The sequence below is a fragment of the Enhydra lutris genome, unplaced genomic scaffold (assembly GCF_002288905.1).
Source record: "Enhydra lutris kenyoni isolate GAN:26980312 unplaced genomic scaffold, ASM228890v2 scaffoldscaffold23, whole genome shotgun sequence".
Classification (NCBI taxonomy): Eukaryota; Metazoa; Chordata; class Mammalia; order Carnivora; family Mustelidae; genus Enhydra; species Enhydra lutris.
Window position 1 is genome coordinate 13,438,403 of NW_019154107.1, and position 23,045 is coordinate 13,461,447.

A 23,045-nucleotide genomic window follows, 5' to 3' on the forward strand; every position below is an offset into this window, starting at 1 on the left:
GGAGAAAGAGTTAAGAATGCGTATTTTGTACTCAGCCAGATCTGAGTTCAAATATTAATTGGAATGCTTGTTAGCTACTTCACTTGAGCTTTCTAGGTCCCATTTTCCTCATCTGTAAAGATCTATTATGAGGACTATAAAGTATGCACTTCGGAGAAAATACATGCTTCACATACCCTGTAATGGCGGTTGAAGATGTGCTGATCCACATGGTCTTGAAGACTATTCCTTTGGAATGTCAAGTGTTTGTTTATAACTATTGTTAGAATTTATAGGAGAGTTATCAAAGACAAATTGTCAAAAGATTATTTTTAAGAATGGGGAGGATATGGATGGGTCTTGGAGAAGTGTAAAGACATTCAAAGTAAGAAAATTAAAAAAAATGTATGCACAGTTGTGGGTTGGATCGTGACATTTTGATGGGACAGAGAAGTAACTCACCATAATTAAGCACTGGCATGGTTTCTTGGAAGGCTCTTTCACCCACCATGTTGTAATTATCCTATGTGATTAGTGCCCCACAGAGCCAACTAGAATCTTGTTCTATAACACAACAGATTTGCTCTACCACTACTGTCCTACTGAATAGCTACCCCTCCTTTTCGGTAATAATCCTTAGAAGGCAACATTCCAGCTCTATTACTTACTGCTCCTAGGTTACCACATACTTTCAAAAATCCATGCCTTTGACTACTTGTCAATTTTAGTATTATAGAGATTTTTGTATTTATCCAGTTAAGCTATTTCAGTGGTAATTGACGGACTTTTTTAGTCAGACCAAAATATTACAAGTGTTACCCTCATGCTTATCCTGACACAAATTCCTTTACGTTGTTTTCCCTTTAAAAAAAAATCTGTAAAAGGTGTAACTTGTATGTTAAATAATCCAGATATATGGCATTTAAGCATAAAGACAGCTTTATCTGTCATCCTTTCTCCCTTTAAATCTGTTCAGGGAGGTGGTTCTTCTCCAGTCCCTGGGCGAAAATATGGGCAGGTCCCATGCCTTCTCATGTATTATCATAAAGTAATACAAGGTTCTATTGCCTTTTAATATATTAAAATTAGAATTTCCAGTCCAGCATGTTAATTAACACTTCAAACTTAATCCACATACACAACTTCTCCCCAGCTGGTGCAGACTACAACTGGGCCAGGTCCCCGACCACCTTGAGTAGTGGGTATGGTGAACTTCCTCTCTCTCTCTTTCATTCTCCAGCTGCTCTTTCTCACCCTAACAGAGTTGAATGGGAATGGATGGAGGAGAGGGAAGGGGAACAGAAAGATCTTATCTGACTCAGTACTGTCACTGTTAGAATGTGACTTTTTGCTTCCTGGGTCTGGCTGATGTTAAATATCACTAGAGGGGTTTGATGAAGCTTTTCTAGACTTGACAACTGCAGGTACCCTTTCATTTGCAGTCCTGAATCCAGGTAAATGTTGTTTTGTATTTTGGTGGCAATCATTCCCAGCTGAGAAACTTGAAATCCAGTGACACACTCCTCCTGGTGGACCTACAGAAACTCCTCTCTCTGAAAATGAGAATGTCAACAACTCCCTTTGTAAAGTGGGGGGCCATATGAGAAGGAGGGCACTCACAGCAACATTTTCTTTGAAGAACCCTCATATTTTTCCCAAGTGACTCTTTTCTGGATCTCTATCCATTTTCTTTCAAAACATGTGGTACTGTCTTGCATACCTCACTTTGGCGTCTGCTGTCTAGAGGACCTTAGTGTCCTTAGTTTAGAAACTTCCAGTTTAGTATCTGCTTAAATGAAAGTGTGTGTTAGGGCACTGTTAGACCAAAGTGCTCTAGTAGTGAAGACAGAAAGTAGAAGAAAGATTGTACTAGATGGTCTCTAAGGTCTCTTTCCATTCTGGAGGCCCTGAATTCTGTGACTCCAACATTTCTTCTCCTTGGAATGTATTTCTCTCAGCTGTAAGGTCCAGCTTCAGATTCGCTTCTGTGATATATTCCACTATTACTTCAGGAGACAATAAACACATCATCTGAACCTATTTCATGCCAAGCACTGGCCTAGGTCCTGGAAAATCTGTGATGAAATAAAACAGTCTCTGCCCTCATGTAGCCAAGTCTCTTTCTCCTCTGCACATCCATTTTCCTTCACTTGTATCTTTATGTTTTGTTCTGGTATCAAAGTTACTGTCTGTACACATCTGTCTCCCCTTCACTATCAATTCTTTTACAAAAGGACTCATATTTTATTAACTTCTATACATCCCTTTCTCTCAATGGTCACTCAATAATTATTATTAAATGAAGCAATGAACAATGCATAAATGCATGGATGTATAGAAGGATGAATGGTTAAACTAAAAATCATAAATTCATATAATGTTTATGAAAATATTGCTTATATTTCTTCTATGGTATATATATATATATATATATATATATATATATATCCCAACATTACCATAATTTTACAGCTTTTACTTAATAACAAACACTTTAATGGAAAAGACTATGTTATTGCTTTCTTGGAGTACCATATAATTCCTGGACTCATACCTTACACACTGTAAGTACATAATCAAAATTTGATAAATAAATGTGTGAATGAAAATTTCAATATTCTAACTTGCATTTTCCCTTCATGTAATTTAAATATTAATGCAAATTGTTAAGTAAAAAGATTAGGTCAAGTTTAAAGTATAATTCAGCTATAGCTTTTGGGAAATGAGTAAAATAATCTTTCACTCCAGATTGATTTCTTTGTGTAAATTAGGTCCTTATTAAATATTTGCAGACTTACACATTTATAAAAGAAAGCCATCAGTCTCATCAGTTCTGTTTCTTTTAGAAGACGGTCAATCTATATTTAATTTGCTTCTACAAGCTTGAAGGTGAAAACTTATTTAGTAAAGCAGTTAATGACTGTTTTCTAGCTACAATTCTTAATCTAGGTACTTTAAGGGTGGTGTCTAACCTTAAATTTCTTACTACTTACATGAGAAAGGAACTTGGAATATTCACCATTGCACAATTTGATGAATTTATTATATTTCTGGTTAAATTACACTAAATCATATATGAACATAATTTAATGCTGTTTGTTACTACCATAGTGCACTATGATACTGAAGAAGCTAATTTTTAAATGAAATAACTTGTTCAATTACTTTAGCATACTAAAATAGAATAAAAATTTTATTACTTTTAGTTTCAAACCAGCATTGTGACATTTTCTTGAGATCCTTTTAAAATTCCTTAACGATGCCAATTCTATCTTTAAAAACCAACTTGGTATTCTAGTTGAAGGGGAACAGAATATACCACCCCAAAATATGTCTGTTTGGCATAAGGATTATTTTAAACTGATTTTATTTAAGAAAGAGCAGGCATAGAAAAGCCCTGAAAATGAAGTAAAAGTTACCCTTTTTGAAGAGATATTTACGTATATAGGAGAACTCTCCATTTGTAAGGGTGTCTCCCGCTCTGTACCAGGAGGAGAAGGATGACTCTAAATCTCTAGTAACTCCTATCAACGGACTAGGAGAAGACTTCTGTCTGCGGAACAACCACACCCTTCACTAACCCCTGTTTTGCCTCAATGCCTCCCATCATTGCCCCGGCCCCAACATCTTCTTTTGTCTTTAGCTGGAGATGGTACTAATGGTGGTGGCTCAGGCCATTTTGGGGAGTTACTTAATTTTCCTGAGTCTCTCCCACGTATATAGGACGTATACGTGTTATCAAGCTTCTGTGTGTTTTTTTTCCTATTAATCTTTTATTACAAGGGGTGCCTCAGTCAAGAACCTAGAAGGGCAGAAGGAAAATATTTTGTCCCTCACATAGTCAACTATCTTTATCTGAACTAGACAGTTGTATATGCCAGTTATTTCAGAGGACAGAATTTTGAATTAGGAATCTGGCTCTTATACTCATGGTAAAAGCCCGTTATATAATTTCTAGGTCAAAAATATATTTAAAGTCAATCTTTTTTGAATAGCGATGCAATATGTTGGTGTATAAATTTAGAATCAGGACAGAAAAATAATTAAATGACAGCATTTAGTCAAAGCATAAACAAAATATTGTTAGCAGGTTAAAATAAAGTAACTCCCAAGTGCCTATCCCAGATTTGGGTACTAAGCAATGTAAACCATCATGGTCAGTTGGTTGTTTTAAGTCTTAAAATATGTACAACACATTACCCACCTAATGAAGTGTAAAGGCAGTGAATGTAATGTTTTTAATGGCCATAGTACATCTTGTTGGCTGCCCTGCATTGATATTTGTTCTATTTCCCCTAGAGAAAACAGGTGACTTTTTCATATACTGTTTTCTTTATATAATACAAATTCACATTCTTATTTTGTCTTAAGTTATAACATGACTTCCTTTTTTGAGTTCTCTGAACCCTTTCAACAGACATCATGATAAAAGGAAAAAGAAATTTTCATTAAAAAAAAAAGAGAGAAAGAGAATCCTAATCCAAATTTCTACTTTAAAGATTAGAGGGGGGGTACTTGAGCTTTTAAAAATTAAGAACTCTCTATTTACATTTCATTTCCATTTTGCTCAAATCAGCAGAGCCTCCAAAAGTGCAGTGAAGAATATTTCAAATGGCCTTGTACATTTTCTGCAAGGATGAGTGATGTGAACTGCAATCAGACCAAGGTGCTTTTTAAATCTGTTCTCCTTATAAGAGATTGTACTAAAAAGACTCCCAGTCTCCTAAAACTGAAATATCACTTAACGTTCCAAAATCTGGGTGTGTTTACTGTGGGTTTTATTTGTTCTTTCTTTGCTTTTTTAAGCAGAGCATTTTATTAATGTTCTCAGGCAAAAAAAAATTTGTTTTTGGCATGGTCATGGAGATGATGATGATGGCAGCCTGTAGCCTTACACTATTTGCCAGCTACCCTGTGAGTAGTCCATTTAATCAGTAAGTATTTACAGCATGCCTGTTATTTTCAGAATAATGTGAGAATTAAAGGAATTCAAATATAAAGGGGTAACAGTTTGAAACTTACGGTTCACTCAGGGAGATAAAACATATACTAGGGAGAGAATGTCCTCAGAGAGACAAGACGATACTTGGAATTCCTAACTTCTGGCATTTCATCACTTATGAAGTGGCAATAGGAGGAAGAACTGCTTCCCACATCACTATCTGAACTATCAGTGAAATAGGGTAATAGAGTCTCCTACTAGGAAGTTGGTTTTTTTTGTTCCTTTTTGTTTTCTTTTAACCCATGTTGGCTTTTTTAGTTTTTAAAATTTTTATTATTTATCTATTTATTTTTAAAAAGATTTTATTTATTTGAGAGAGACTGAGAGAGAGAGAGAGAGAGTGCATGAGAGGGGAGAAGATCAGAGAGAGAAGCAGACTCCCAACGGAGCTGGGATCCAGATGCGGGACTGGATCTCGGGACTTCAAGATCACGACCCGAGCTGAAGGCAGTGGTTTAACCAACTGAGCCACCCAGGCGCCCTGGCTTCTTTTTTAAAAAGTGACTTTGCTTAAGGCCTAAAAATGAATCCCTGTGAGGAATTTAAGTATCATGATTCAAAAAACACCTAATATATTTTAACTGAACTGAAATAAACTATCACAAGTTAATAAATAATGTAAACAAATATATGTGAGTTTTATGTAATACATATATATAAGATTAACATAAATATATACAGATGTGAGTATAAAAGAATATATACATTTGTACATAAATGTGTATATGTATGTATATACATTTTCAGCAACTGACTTTCAAATATTGTCTCCTTTCAGCATAGGTTTGGGGAAAAAAGAGCCATCTAACACTCTTTTCTAGAATCAGAATACTTTTGTGAAATCCTGACTCTTCCATATGCTATCTGTGAAACTTTAAGAAAGGTATTACAAACCATGATCCTTGGTTCCCTCATTTATTTAATAAGGACAATATTGACTTTAGGCAAGGTTGTGGCTATCAAATTGACTCATATTTTTTAGATTTCTTTGTCCAATTTATGTAAAACATAACACAGATATAAAATATTACTATTTATGAGATATTGTAGAAGCTGAACAAAATCTGACTTTGCCAAGTACTGACAGTAAAAATTTTGACACCTCCAAAGTGTCTGAAATGTTTCATATATTCTGGAATTCTCTGGGAAGTGTTTTCCATTACCAAAATTCCTAGCTACTGAGAGGGAAACCTGAGCCTTTTAAGTGCCCTGCCAGATGCTAAGAATTAATCTCATCCCATTGATTGATATGTACCCCTTATGGTACTATTGCCCCTATGTACACAAATGCTTTGTTTGGCATGGTACCCTACATTGAGAGGAACATAAAAGCATGTGCTAAAACTCTGAGCAATGTACAGGTACTAGTAATGATCAAGAGAAATTCCCTGTTTCATTGTCCAACAGGATGGAGCCTCCTTCTTTTAGAGGTTCCTACAATGGCTAAGACTAAACCAAATTCTTAATGAGAAGGAGGTAAAGTGCCACTGTTTCAAAAGGCCAACATATGCCTATACAATTCCTATGTTTTTCATATTATCTTATCTTTCTGCACAATTACACTTGATGTTCACATTTGCAGGTTGACTGGGTTTTATCAATTTACGGCACAGTTTTCTGTTTAATTATAGAGCAAGGTGTTTTCCCCTTATTCTTATTGTGTGCATTTGGGACTCAATTTTCTATTTTCAAACATTTTGTTATTTAATATACATTTTTCTGATAACAAATGGAATCACGGTGGTATATGACTCTATACCTTTCTTCCCTCCAGTGATTGCATTTTCCTAAAAACCAGCTGTGGCCCAAGGCAGTGGTTCTATGGCTCTTGTATGAAAGAAAAATTGGATACCAATGGTCAAGTTTATCATTTCTAGAACTACCTCATGGACTTTGTAGGGGACTCTCAATGGCTTCACTCTTTTGACCCAGGGTTAGACTTATGGATGGTAATAAACCAGACTATCCAGTAGCTAGAAACATTAAAAATAGAATATTCTGCAGAAATATTTTTGTTTTATCTTAATACTGAAGAAAATAGCATAAAGCCATTCATTTATTTGTTAGTTCAGAAAATTTTGAAGGAGAACCTATTTTTTCTAAATTCCTAGATAGGAATTTAAGAGAATCAATACTCAGTGAAGATAAATTTCTTGAGCAAGTACTAAAAATTCTGTGTATAGACACAAGAACATTTCTCAATCTTCATGTATCCATTTTCTAGATGTGAAAAACTTTCAGCCTTACAACGGAGCACTAATCATGTCAACAAAGTGTCAACAACCTAGAAGACCTCATAGAACTCTTCATAACGAGGAGGGCCTATAATTATACACTGAATGTTTGAGACCCCCATCTCTAAATTCATACGTCGAAACCCTAGCCCCCAATGTGATGGTATTTGGATTATGGGGCCTTTAGGAAGTAAGTTCAGATGAGATCATGAGGTTGGGCTTTCATCATGGCATCAGTGTCTTTAATAGACGGGAGAGAGCAGACTTTTCTCTCTCTCCAGTGTGTGAGGACACTGTTAGAATGTGGCACTCTGCAAGCCAGGAAGAGGGCTCTCACCAGATCTGCTGGCACCTTGGTCTTGGACTTCCTGGATGCCAGAACTTGGAGAAATAAACATCTTTCAGTTAAGCCACCCCCTCTACAGCATTTCATTAAGGAAGCCCAAGATGTTTAAGACACTGATATTTATGTAGTGATTTGCCATTCGAAAAGAGCTATTGTATATGTCATTCCCTTTAATCCTAGCAGCAATCTGGTATGGAAAGGCATCTGAAGCCTTATTTTACAGATAAACAAAGGGTGAGCAGGATGCAGGAACTTGCCAAGGGTCCCACTCTTATCAAAGAACAGAGTCAGGACTTAAATGCCATCTTCTCATTTTAGATGCACTGCCTTTAGCAATACCTTGTGCTTAAAATGATATGGGGGAAAGACATGCTTACATGTTTGTCTTACTAACGTCAACATAATAACCACCACTGTCATCATCATGGTCACTATCATCTCACAACTGATCAGCTACCTAGGCCTTTCTGTTGGGCCTCCAAAACTGAAAAGCTTCCTTTTCTTTTCAAAACCCGTACTTCTCATGTGGAACTGGGCTAAGAGAATAATCGACATATCCAGTAGCTATAGAAAAAAATCTCAGGAGGTTATTTTTCCTTTCAACATGCACACGCATAACCAAGGGCACACACAACTGGTCTGCCATTTTTCAGAAGAGTAGCACTGACATTTGCCAGGTTGTGTGGTGGAGACAGTCAAAGCAATGCAGAGTCAAGTTTCAGAAAACTTTCCTTTGAAGGCTCAGTTAAGTCCTATGGTAGTCATCTCTACAGGGATCCCAATCACCTTCACCTTCTGGGATTCATGACCTTTTGGAGTCCCTCATCCTCCCACCTCACTGTGTCAGAGCCAAACTGTGTGACAAATAATTTACAGAAGGGGTAACACTATAAATGCTAAGGCTAGGTCCAAAAAAGTTACCATGGCTTTTGCATTGTATCCATGGTTTACTTTTGGGGGAAGCCAGCCACAAAGTCACAGGGACACTCAAGCAGTCCCATGAAGAAGCTTGTGTAGAGAGGAACCAACTAGATAGTGCCACTCACAAACCATATGAGTGACGTGAGCCATCTTGAAAGTGGATTCTCCAGCCCCAGTCAAAATTTCGTATGACTGCAGCTCCAGTTGACCTCCGACTGCAACCTTATCAGAAATTTCAAGATGGAACCTCTCAAACAAGGTGCTCACGGTTCCCTGACCAACAGAATCTGTGAGATAGGAAATGATTATTGCTGATTTCAGGAACTCAGTTTTGTGATGATTTGTTTTGCAGTAATATGCAACCACAAACTCCTTTTCTTGGTTAAAGCAGAATGAGCCCAGCTCTCTCCTTTGCATGTAGAAAGGTCAAAATCTATTAATCCTTTCTGTTTACTTCATAAATGCTTCCCTTAAGGCAGGTACAACAGAATAAAGACTAGTGGCAAGCAATTTGTTATGTTGCTTCAAATTATTAATGAGAAAATTCTGGTAAAGAAAAAAAGTGGTGGATCTAAAATAATTCCTATGCTTTTGCAACACCTGAGCAGAGCTGAGAGAGTCTTTTAGGAGTCATCTATGGCATATCTAACCCTTAGCTTAGCTTCATCTAAACTGTATGATATCACCAAGTAGGAATATTCCTCTCTATACCCAGAGGCACCAAAATACAATAGAATTTCAGGTCTTCAGTTGCAATGCCCCATCAGGCCATACAATAAAAATGCTAGCCTATGAAAAACTGGCATTTCTCCTGTGGGCACATCTCTTTCTGTTTTGTATTTGTCTGACCAGCGCACTTTAAGTGTGGGATTCTTTATATTGTATGTATTCACCATTATCTTTATTCTATCATACAAAAAAGCCTATTTTCATTAATTGGTTTATGTATTTAATAGGTTCATTATGTGTAGTTTTTGAAGTAGATGAGTAGAACATTTACTAATCTAAATCTTTTATCTTTAAAAGAAACATAATGAAAAAATAAGCAACTAGAAAATGCTATTTAGGTTCATAATTGTAGATACATCACTTTAAATAAGTGTAATTCCTATTACACACCCACAGGAAAGATTAATAATTGAATATAATTATGGCCACCATATGGATTTTAAATTCTGTTCAAATATATTTTGATACTAATCCTCTTTTAGAATTAAAGAATCAGATATATTAAAACAAAATTAATTCATGACAGATGTTTAGTATTACTTTAACACAACATAAGTAGAAGTCTATAAAGAAAGAAAAACATATACACTTGCTTCTTAAAGGTAAAATTTTAAGTTATGATTATTCTGATAGAGCTCTGAAATTCATGAAGATGTTAAAGATCATTTCTATAATTTAATGTCTATTTCTAGGTACCCTATTAATTGGATACAAATGAAAATTAAAGAAATCATGAAATTTATATGTGAAGAAACACATGGCACTATGAACCACACTGTGATGTCTAATTTTATATGTCAAATTAGCTAGACAATGATACCCAGTTGTTTGTTTAAGCAGCAGTCTAGATGCTGCTGTAGAGGTGTTTTTTAGATGTGATTAACATTTAAATCAGTAGACTATAAGTAAAACAGATATGTCTCCATAATGTTGGTAAGCCTTATCCAATCAGTTGAAGAACTTAAAAGACTGAGGTCCCCAAAAGAGGAAGGACTTTTGGCTCCAGGCTACCTTTGGACCCAAGACTGAAGTATCAACTCTTCTATGGAGTATCTATCCTCCTGGCCTTCTCTAAAAATTTCAGAATTGTAGTCCCCACAATCTCATGAGCCAATTCTTTAAAATCTCTGTCTCTCTCTCTCCATATATATAAAATTAATATTATAATACAGTTAAATACATTAAATATATATGCATGTATACATATATGTATATACAGGGTTCTCTGGGGAATGCTAACAACCTCATTCCTAGTGAATAACAATAGTGGAAGAAAAGATTAATATTATAATAATAAAATAATCATAGTAATAGAAGTAGTAAAACTTTTATTTTTGTACTGGGATTGAGCAAGAGATATTTTCTTTAACCTTTGGCATACCATCAAGGTTCACTGCACCCAAATACATATTTTGAGTTTCTTTTTTAAGAAGTTCTATTTGTAAAAATTGGTATTTTTGACTTTATTCTTTCTGGATGGTCTACCAAAAAACAAAGTGAAATTTTACTTATTATTTCAATAAAATAAAATTCATTTTATTTTTCAATTACCATATGGTTCTAATGAAGCCTTTCATAAACCTAAGATACATTGTGTAGTCTTAGTAATCTTATTTTTCCTATATTTGTAAACATTTTGCTCTTTCATCACCAATCATACATTTTTCCTAAGTATGCTAAAAAGATTTGTAAGTGAAAGAATGATGGAATTATATAGAAGGATGATACATAGTGAAAAAGAAACTTCATCCTTTAGGTTTCTTATTACATTGTCCCAAATAGTGCATCTTTAAGAAGGTATAAAATAAGAACAAGGACAACATCTTTGGAGTCTGTTTTTAGATTTCATTGAAGAGAGTTGAAAATGTAGAACTTTTCATTTTACTCCCATTATGTCAAAGACAAGAAAATTGATAGAGGAAGATGTTTATGATTGTTAGACAGAATAAAAGATAAATGCAAAGAGACAGAAATCAGCATTCTAAACCCCAGTGATGACGGTGAAATTGATCATACAGATGAAATCTTAGACTATGGGTCTTCAGATGATAAGCAAACACAAAGATTGATGAACAAACAATATACTTTTAAGGACAGAAAGAAAATAGCACATTTTAATCTAGTTAGTTGTTCAACAGGAAGGACTTCATCACATCATGTTTTGTTGAAGAACTTGAACCATCCTACTTTGCTAAAATGATGTGGGACACTGCATCATTTGTTTATACCTCCAAATTTATTTGATACTAAGTTTTTTGGGTTCAATTCTTATTAAAATTTCTAGTAAAGTTTTTTGTTAACTATCTGTCTTACTTGTGCAAAGTATTTGAAAAATAACTGAAACATACAAAACAAGAAGCATAATGGTTCACTAGACCTGAATGGCAAATGTTCATCTATTTGTCTTGGTATACTGAAGGGTGACTCAGAAATCTGATCTACATAAACACAACCATTTGTAACTCTCAGCTGAAGGGTTTTTTATTCAATGTACCACTAAGAACCAGGAAGAAACTTGTGTTTTTGGACTGGTGGTACAGCAGAAGATACAGAAAACAAAATATAGAACAAAACTTACAAAATCATTCTTCAGTGTGTGTTTGTCTAAAGGCACCTTTATCTTAAGTTGCCACTGGGAGACGTGATGCTAACTCCTCTTCCTACATTTCTTAAATGTAAGCCAAGTTCCAGACTGTTCCCCAGGTCTACTCTTCTTTTCATCTGGCTCCCTATTTCTTTGCAAACTCATCTACTCCAGGTAACTTCCAAATCTGCTTAGAAGTAACTTTGCTTCTGAAATCTCTACTCACATTTTCTTAAGCACATTATTTTATCACCCATATTCAGCTCCTTGTCCTGAATCTGTCTCTGGTTATATTACCATATTCCAAAGCACTGGATCTCAAAATCTTAAAAGGCAATCTTTCTCTTAGATTCCACACATCCAATCAATGTCCAAATCCTGTTAATGCTAGCTCCACTGGACGTCTTAATTCAGTTATTTCTTTCCATTCCACTGCCACTGCTCTAGCTTGGGCTCTCTTGCCTCCTACCTTGTCTCATAGCTTTTACTCCCATATCTTCCACAACATAAACACAGACATGCTCCCACTTCTACAAATTCATCTGTCACACCACAGCTAACTTAAGACTAATTATGTCTTCTTCTCTTATCCTTTCCTGAAATATCCTTTCCTTCCCAGCCTCCTTCTGCTTTTCAAAATCCTATTCGTGACCAGTTCAAATTGAACCTCCTTCTAGAAGCATTCCAGAACCCCTTCATTCAGATCTAATCTTCCTTCCTCTTCTTCTCTCTGAAGATTTCATAATACTGCTCTACTGAAGTACTTAGACTGTCTTGCCCAAATAGACTTGCCTATATACCCACATTTGATTGTAAGCTCTTTTAAGACAAAGGCTGAATCTTATTTTTCCCTCTATCCCAACCATTACATCTGATATTAACAGCACAGAGTAAGCATTCAAATATTTACTGAACTGAACTGAACTCTTCAGTTGCCAGTGGCATCTTGGTGGATGTAAATTCTGAGAGCTGCTTGTAGTTGTAACAGGTTGACAGCAGGTGCTAGGTGTCAAAAGAAGGAAATTTATAACGTTGACTCCACTTCTTCTAAAATAAGCAGCTCTCTAATAGACAATACCTGAGAGGAAAATATTGGCTGGCATTTCATTAGCAATAGAGATTTCATGAAAACATGGAGAACAACAAAGTCTTTTTATTTCACCGTGAAGGATTTCATACATTTGGTTGCAGCAATGAATGATACGTTGACAAAGCTGCTATAAAACTGTCAGTTACTTCAAAAATCCTGTGAGAGTATTTTTATTCTCATGCAGCAGAACACTCTCCCTTCTACAGTCTTGTGTACCAGCTCTTTAAGCAATACGATATGAACTCATTCCTTAAAATTTATACAATGTCACCAAATTTCTCAAAGAATTCCAGACTGGTTTGAAAAAGGTTTAGATGAAAAAATAATTTTAAAGGAAATAAATCTCTCTTAAGCCTTGGCATTCTGTTGCAGAAGCTCCTCCCCTGGTTTAGCTTCTAAGTGGCTGTATAGTACACTCCCCCTTCCTATTCTCCCATCTCCAGCTCCTCTGTACAAAATTCATCTCATAATGATTGCATGGACCATTTAATGAGCATCCAGCACATGCGAGGTCTTCGCTTTAGAAATCTCACATAATTTTATCTTCATAATCACCATACAAGTTTACGTATTATCATTACCCCCACTTCAAAGATGAGGAAACTGTGGCTTAGAGAAGTGAATCCACTTGGCCAAAGTCGCCAGCTAGTAGATTACGGAGGTTCACCATCCTATACACTTCCAACATGTGGGAGAGACAAGCCTATGATTACATGCCCAAATGCATAGAAGACAACAATATAAATGGGAGCAGTAAAAATTATATCCAGATTATAGTAGTGACTAGTATTTTCAGTTGTCAAATACTCACAGTTCGTTCATTCGTTCGTTCTTTCTTTCTCTCTTTCTCTTTCTTTTCTTTCCTTTCTCTTCTCTTTTCTTTTTTCTTTCTTCCCTTTCCTTTCCTCCCTTCCTCCCTCCCTCCTCCCTCCCTCCACTTCTCCCTCCCTCCCTCCCTCCCTCCCTCTCTCCCTCCCTCTCTCCCTCTTTCTTTCTTTCTTTCTTTCTTTCTTTCTTTCTTTCTTTCTTTCTTTCTATATTTTTTGACTAACCAATGTTCTTCCTTTGATGTGCCTTGGGCTTTAAAATCATATATACATAAGTTTAAATCCTAGTCCCTCATTTGCCATCTTACTACAATCCTAGGCACATTACTTAAGCTTGCTGAGCTTCAATGTTTCAATCTCTAAAATGAGAAAAATGATATCTACCCTCCTAAGGTCATAGTAAATATTGAAAATAAAATAACTTATATGAATTGTCTTGCTTTTTTATAGTATCACTCATGTATTTGTTTAATTTTTTTATATGTTGTTCTGTGTGTTCTGAAGCAACTTTCTCCGTTTTCTTTTTAACTTCTCTCTTTTCATCTTTGTAGTATGAGAACCAGGCAGCTACCAAAGAGCTTATTAAATGCTTTCCCACTAAGCATTCAAACAATCCAATTAGATCATAATTAAAATGACAAGAGTTAACATTTACTTAGCTCTTACTGTGGCTTGGATCTAAGTGTACCTCCTATATTATCTCATGTAATTCTCCCAACCTTGAGGTAGATACAAGTAATCTTATTTTATAGAGGTGGTGACCAAGATCAGATAGTTTACAGAGATTAGCTGTTTGTTTAGGGTCACAAAGTTACTAAGAAGGCAGCCCAGGGAGCTTGCCCTCAAAACCTGTATGTGCTGTTGTTAATAGATTTTTAAAATGGTAATGGTGGGGGTTATGTAGCAGGAGAAGCTATAGAAGCAAGGTTCTAAAATACAAATGTCAAATGAGCCATGTTCACCAATATTATTTGTGGAATAAACGAACCAATAAGAGAGATGAACTCCTTTTTTCCATATCTTCCTCACTGGTATATGAGGTATTATGGTATTATGATCTGCCATAGCAATGGGCATGAAAAATAGTTTTGCACAGTTCAGAAACCTCCCACTTAGCAAGCCAAGATCCTTTCAATCTTACTTAGTTTTGTTCCCCTGACCTAGCTAGCCCTTACGTAGGAGAAAATGACCAGGAATGGCTGACATGTTCAGCAACCAAAAGATGGAAGGAAAATGAGCAGTTTGAACATCAGAAATGGCAAGGAGAATTTCTTATTTGAATGCACTTAGAATGACATTTTTCTCTCACCTAGATTATTGCAACATGATTTCCATCAATACAATCACCTGAAAACAACAGATACAGTGGAAATGGTTTTATATGGTGAAGCATGTTGGTATTTTGCAGACCCAATTACTTGAGATTTTAGCATGGATATTACTAGTAGAGAGGAATTGCTTTGTACTGGACTTTTCTCTTGATAGAATGCAATAAGTATATATAGATTTCCCCAACTGTTCGAAGTTATGAACTGGGACTTACCAAAGAAGGAAAAATGTTTCAATATAGCATTATACTCTTACTGAATATTTTTCTTTAGCTGATTCCTTCTTAAGTATTTCTAGAAGTTTCAGGGCAATAAAAAAGGACTATTGAAATCTTCAAATAAGAAAATATAATTTTATGAGCAAGTATTTTATTTCTGCTCATTCCCTGAAAGCCAAATCTATACTAAGGAAAATGCTATTTTGAACACGATTGAAACTTTATGAGTATTCAATCTCCATCCCGTTTCACAGATTTAAAATGGAGAGATAAACCGAAGCACAGCAGGGCTGCAAATGACATTGTTTAGATAAACATATCTTGTCAGAATTATCCTGGTAGTAGCATTAGAGGCTCTGGACATATTTGGCACAAAGATTCTGGATTAGGCTCTTAATAAGCAATATAACATGTCTCAACAGACACTTGGCTTTTAAGAAATGCTTTTTTTTGACCACATGGATTGGGATCTTTCCACTATACTACAAATATTCATAAAGGTATTCATTCCTAAAAGACAAAAGCTTAGAGAAACAGAACTGTTCAAATTATTGGATACTAGCAGAGAGATAAAAATTTGTCCCCTGTCACTCAATTTAAATCTACATCATGAAAAAAAGTCAATACAGTATCAAAAAAAAAAAAAAGATTGCAAGGGATAATGGAAAATGTTTAGACAATGTTGAATGGATAGTATAAAATAAATTAGAGATATTTTCCTCTTAGGGAAAAAAATAGAAGTTATTTTTCATTAGTAAAATGACAAATGACTTCCTATATAGTGTGTTCAAATTTGCATAAACATTTTTGCCAAATTTCCATATTTCTCAGGCAAGAAACAGATCACTTAACTGTGTAATGGGAATTCAGTCTTATACTGAGTAAATCACTCACTAAGACTCATTCTTTTGGATCACTATGTTGCAACCTGATGAAGAAGCCTCATGGTTCCAGCATGAGGGAGGAACATTTTACTACTTCAGTTGAAAAGCTCTCTGTGTTGATCATTACAAGGAGATTTTGCTTTTGCCTTGCTGGTTGTACAAATGATATTTTATAACTTACACAGAGCTCTACAACTTGAGTGTATTCTTTCTGTCCAAATTAGTTATGGAAGAGAATGACCAGTTTCTTACCAAACTAGCTTCTCTCTTTCCCTGGCTCAACACTGGTCAATATTTTGCAGTTTCCCTTGCAATTAGATGTGGTCATGTGACAAGTTCTAGCCAACAGACTACGAACCACTTCCAGGCCTGTCTCATGATAAGATCTAAAGAACAATGTTTATTCCTCATTTGCCCATTAAATGCATAGAACTCAGATGATCCGGACACAAAAGATGGAAGGGGCTTAGGTCCCTGAATGACTTCATAGACAGTTGCTTATTTTGGACTGCACCAGAAAAGAAGTAAACTTATACTATGGTAAGCCACCAAGACTTGGGATCTGACATAGTGGCTAGTACTACCCAACTAATACGTTAGCACATATTCAAATACATTGTTTGAGCAACAATAAAGAGTTAAAATTTCAAAATCGAGAAAAGTCTATTTTAATTAAAAATCAGGAAAACTGAAAGAGGAATGTCTTTAGGAAGTGATTTAAAACATACATAATTTGCAGACCAAAAAAGTATTTAATCCTAGTCCTAGTGATTAAGGTCATTAAGAAAAACAATAAAACAGGATGGGACATGGTAAACATTCCAGAAGGAACACACACTTTCAATACAGAAAGAAATATTTGTAAATTGCAAGTTCTGGTCTTTGCTTGTTTTGTAAATTTGAGCAATTTGATTAACCATTCTCAGAATCTGTTTCCTCATCTATAAAATGAGGGATTATGAAATGTAGCTGATATTATAAAGATTTTGTACACATGCCCACACACAAAACACAACACCTATTATCTGCTACCTAAGAGGAACTCAATGAATTACAGCTATTATCACTATTTACCTAACACATACAAATATGACCAATAATATTTTTCATATATTAACTCTTTATACTGGTTACTTTTTCTGCTCCTTCCAATGTACTAGCTGCAAAACATTCTGCTTCCACTTCCTCAGGCTAGTGCTAACGCAAGAGAATGTAAATTATGAAGACATAGATTCTTGGTTTTTGAGGTTCAAAAGTCTAGGCCTAGAAAAAGACAAAAGATTTGGAAGGAAAAAAAAAGATGATGAATGATCTTTCATCCCTACTCCCTATTAGAAAAAAATTCCCTACTCCCACACTAGAAAAAAATTCCTCTGGTTGTGAGAAGGGATGAGAGGGGACATGACAGGGGGCATGACAGGGGGCATTAAAAAAATTAGTCTTGATGTGTGTCCCTGAAGGGGAGGTAGGGAGAGAGAAGGGAGGAAACCTGGGGAGATGCACGAGAGTCAGAGAGCAGAGGTGAGCTGGGCCTCATTCCTGAGGAGAACCTCTGAGGAAAAGAGGAGAGTAGTTTCCCCCTCTGCTTCCTCTATTCCTTTTCCTGACACTTCCTTTTACCTGCACAGGTACTCTGAATCACTCTGTGTAAAGAAGAAAAGAGTAGATGCAATGTCTAGGCAGAGGGGCCTTAAAGAGACTCCCAAGATTCCCACCAGTCTAGTATGTCAAAAGGAATGGTACACTGATTTCTGCTGTTACATAATGAGGGCATCACAATAGCAGAGGGAAGTCCAGATATGAAAGTGTCACTGCAGAAGGGAATGAAAGATGGTCCAGGAAGCAACTGCCTGCTTGGACCAACACCCAAGAATATAAGGGAGAGACTGACATCTCCATGGGCGCTAGCCCAGAAAGAAGACAAGGGAGGAGCAAATGTTCTGCCACACCATGCTCACCATGCCTGCCGTTCCATGCTTTGCATCTACAGAGCCTAGATTGATGAAAAATTTCTTTCTTCTCCTTCATGGAATTACATTCAGTTATGGAAAGATAACACTATGGACTGAAAAATCTTAGTACAAGAGTTATAATTTACAATGATTTATGTAATTAAAAGAATTTTTTAAAGATTTTATTTATTTATTTGACAAAGAGAGATCACAAGTAGGCAGAGAGGCAGGCAGAGAGAGAGGAGGAAGCAGGCTCCCCGCTAAGCAGAGAGCCTGATGCAGCAGGGCTCTATCCCAGGACCCTGAGACTATGACCTGAGCTGAAGGCAGAGGCTTAACCCACTGAGCCACCCATAATTTTTTCACAATTTTATATACTCGATGGAAGTAAATCAACTTAAGTCATTATTGAAACTTTTCAAACATCTTTCCTTAAGTTTCACATGCTTGTTAAAAGACTTACTTCGATCAGTAATAATTGTTCTAGCCTCTTGATTGCTGGTCTTGTTTTTCAAATTCTGGGCAGCGGTAATGAGTTCTTCCAATTGGGGGCGCCTCTGTTCCAAATCCTGCAGTGTCGCCTGAAGGAAAAAAAAACCAACTTAGTACTGAGGTTCTCTAGCATTGTGCATTCCTTTTATGTGATACAAAGTAAAGCACAATTTGAAAACCAAAGCACTTTTGGAAATAAAAAAAGATGTTATGGATATAAAGCTCTAATGTGTAAGGCTTTACAGAGAACAATTCAACAAGAAATGTGCTTCATTCTTAGATACCAAAAATATTTCAAATGAAAATCTTGATTATAGATTTACTTCACTATTTAAGAGCTTAGATGGAGGCGTTTTAGAGTATCTGGGTTTACTTATGCCAGTGTTCGTACACAAGTGAGAAATGCAATTTTGAATTATGACAACGTATTTAAAAAAGATAGCTATTTATACTTGTAATCTCATTTTGCGTGGTGTTAAAATTCAGGTGTATACTTTAGAACCAGGAAAAGCATGGAAGTGATTTAAGAGATGTAACTTACTTAACTTCTTTGTACCCCAGATTCCTCACCTATAAAATGAGAGGGTGATGCAGATGAACCAAGTCAGTCCTTCCCCAAAGGAAGTATTAGTATTCATACTCTGTATTACAAATGACTTTAATTTAATACTGCATTGGATAAGAGTACCGAGAGAATAAAGCCAAGAATTATTTACTTATGTATTTATTTATAGGTGACATTGTTAATTATTAAGAAATCCTTCCTTCCAGTGTCCATCCATTGTCTCTGTCACCTTACTCTCCCTCCACTAAAGGGCTCATATCCCAGTGATATTTACAAAGAAGCTTGGGGAAAATAAGATCTCTCCCTTGTTTTCACTCTAAAATGGAACACATTTTATTTCAATTTGGGAAAATATAATGAATATTTGTTATTAGTTTATAAGTCCTACATACATTTTCTCATTTTTATTCTCCTAATAACCACACTAGTAACTAAGCTAGAAGTCTTTACGGTTTTAAATCTGATGCTGATTCCACTACCTAATGAGGCCAGCGAATGTGAAGGGATGAAATGGGGTAGACGGTAATGTTCCTGAAACTTAGTTGACTACTAAGCTCTTTGACAACTGCTGATTTTCTAAAGATTTTTGGGTTGAGAAAGGCCAAGTTTTGAAGATCTTGCAGTGTTTCTTTCGTGAACAGGTAGGGAGACAGGCCTTATGATTTCAGCTCAATTGCTTTTGGTGATATTAAAATAATGGCAAGAATTTATCCAAACATTACACATCTATTTTGAGCATTTTCCCCTCTCTGTATTGAAAAATTGGAGGGGCTAACTTTTAACCAATTTTCCACATTTATAAACTGTGATTGCTCAGAAGAAAAATCCAATTTTCAGGTTTCTAACTTTTATGGTTTCTTTACACAAAAGGGTGTTTGAAATATGGAACAAATTGCCAAAGACAGCTATTGAAGTAAGTGGCATAAGTCAGTTGGAGAGTACTGAACAAATTTCAGAATGGGAATCATATAGTAGTAGATAGATGTTATAAAATAAGATGTTTTCCAGGGTTAGAATGTTAAACTCTGGTCATCTGTGACCCAGCAAGCTTAAAAGGTACTCTGGAATTCCTGACTCTTAAATATTTAATATATTCAGGATATTTTTTTAAAAAATAGCCTTAACCAGAACCCTCAGATAAAGTCAAATAATTTCCTCAAATTTAACCAGGAACTCTACATAACAGAGGTAGCAAAGCACAAAAATCCATTCATTTATCCACTCATTCTTTCATTTTGTAAATCTCCAGTGCTGAGTACTGTTCTAGGCACTATGGGTGTAACTGTGGATGAATGGATTAGGTATGCTTTGTGTAATTTAAAGGCAAATTTGTGTTTTTTGATACTTGGAAATTTTTATATAACAAAGATTATCATTGTTTTAATTTGATTTCATTTTAATCCATCCTCAAACAATGAAGATACTCTTCGCTTCTCTCTTCTGGATATATTTCTCAATGTTGGCTTTACTTTTCTCCTTCTTTTAGGATCACAAATTTCTTTTAGAAGTAGGTTGTAGAAGTAACCTGATCAACTTTAATTTAAATTAAACCTGACCACAATGAACAGCTTTTACTGCTGAAATTAGCAAGCATGTCAATTTAGACTTAACACAAGCCATTTTCCTCTCTAATGAATAAAATAGGTCTCGGTATTGTGAAACCTGTTCTCTAGTTGGGTGATTCTCTATTTCTGCTGACAGACACATGCTTTGTAAGCACCTGAGAAGATTATTAATGACACCCTTTGAAGCAGTCTCCTTAAAAACCCAAGGAGATTCATAGCTGTAATAAAACTATGCATTTCTAAAGAATTTTAAGACAAAATTGTAACTCTTTATCCCACTCTTTGGTCAATACGTATAAAGGTTCATTTCGAAAAAAGACACTGTACAATAATATATATTGCTATGGGATTTATCAGAAACTAATATACTCATTAAATAGTGGTTTCTCGGGGTGCCTGGGTGGCTCAGTGGGTTAAAGCCTCTGCCTTCGGCTCCGGTCATGATCTCAGGGTCCTGGGATCTAGCCCCACATCCAGCCCCATATCGGGCTCTCTGCTCAGCAGGGACCCTGCTTACTTCTCTCTCTGCCTGCCTCTCTGCCTACTTGTGATCTCTCTCTGTCAAATAAATAAAATCTTTAAAAAAAAATAGTGGTTTCTCAGTAGAGCAGAATGGGAACTTTCTCCCTTGGCTTTCTTTCCAGAAATAAAGGAAGGACTTGAATATGACATATTTAAATATTTTTTTATTAAGATATTACAAAAACAGTGAATGAAAGACTTTCTTGCTAGTGAACAGAACACACACAGGCAGTGAAAACAATGATTACTTTTTCTTTTCATTTGGTTTTCCTTTGAGTATATTCTATTTGCTATTATAATTTCTCTTACCCGAGAACTTGTTTTACAACCTCCTAACTTTTCCAATAGAATGACCTTCACCTCTATTCCACTGAGCCAGCCACAAATGGGAGAATACCTTAGATCTAATCATTAAAGTACCCACCTCCAAAATACCCATCTATGAAATTGTTTTCTTTACCCCCATCTGGTGTTCTTACCAGATGTTTCTCTCACCAGAACACTCTTTCTACTCTAATCCTTATCCTCAAATGACCTCCAGTCCTCTTTTGTTCAGCGTCCTCATTCTAGCTGTAGTGGTCTCTATTTGTCAGGCTAAACAGGTAGAATGCTATTTATGCTTATTTGTTTTTCTGAGAGGAACCCAGGTATTCATTACACATGTAACTTAAGTGAACAAAACTAAAACCATTACATGCTTAACAGTACCGAAGCATAATAATTGAGCATGTCTACAGGATTCTATCGTTCCAAAAGAAACAAACACAAGAGCAGGAAGGAATCAATGCTATTTCTAAGGGGTCATAGGCCAGCTACTGGGCTTTACTAAAAACAGCTTACCCCATGGAGATGAGAATTCATCATGGATTCCACTAGCTGAGCAAAGATGGAAGAAAAAAAAAATCTTCAAATACAAAGTGAATCAGAAGTCATTAATCCTACTAAGTCCCCCCAGGGTTGAAGGAAGTGGTTATAAATAGCAATTCTATGAAAAAGGGAGTTAAACAATGAAACTATACATACTCTAAGTAGGTCATTTTAGGTTCTCAGAAAGAATTACACTTTTTTATTGTATTTGGTAAAACAGAATTCTACCTAAATAATATTCACATAGAAAACTCTACAGTTTAGTTGAATATTTAGTATTTATATGTTTAAGAAAAGACCTTAACAAGAAACTCTTTACACTTTTAATATTTTCTACAAAAATCAACAGTCTTCATATAGTTATATTTAGAACTAAAGCCTACAGTGATTTTCAGTTACTGCCATTTTCAGGACACAAACATGACTTCAGCTTTCCCGTAATGTAAAAATGTAAACCTCTTACTCTTTTATTTACAACCTTAAAAAATTAACATCAAAGATGGCAAGGTGGAACAGTTTATTAAACTACTTTATGGGTAGGAAAAAAAAGCATTTAAGGCAGGTAAGTCCTAAATTGTAGCCATTCTAGAAATGAAAGGAGTTTTCCCTATGAGGAAGCTATTCCTATGTCTAGCTTCCAACTGCCTCACTGAGTGCCTTCATTCTGGCTTCTTTGCATTCAGCTGCATCTCCAAATAGATTGCCCAAATCCAAAGCTGTCTCCATTGTCTTCCACTCCCTCACATTTACATGTTAAACTGACTTTGATATTTTCCTACTTGGTATAACTTTACTACTTCTCTGAATGTTCTACCAGCATCTCCATTGGTAACCTCTTCATAAACACCTTGTAACTGTGGTTATCCTTTTGTCCTCCATTCATTCAAGAAATAATTTTTGAGAAACCATCTTATTTTTATATAATTTAAAACTTAGAGAA

At 35.6% G+C, this 23,045-nt stretch overlaps 1 protein-coding gene across 1 annotated transcript in view; it reads right to left on the bottom strand.

The window, feature by feature from the left end:
- Window positions 1-23,045, bottom strand: part of LOC111150534 (dystrophin) — a 2,087,545-nt gene that overhangs the window by 570,037 nt on the left and 1,494,463 nt on the right. The window contains exon 52 of the mRNA XM_022508030.1: window positions 18,558-18,675. Within this exon, the coding sequence (XP_022363738.1) occupies window positions 18,558-18,675 (118 nt within the window). The remainder of the gene's footprint in view (window positions 1-18,557; window positions 18,676-23,045) is intronic.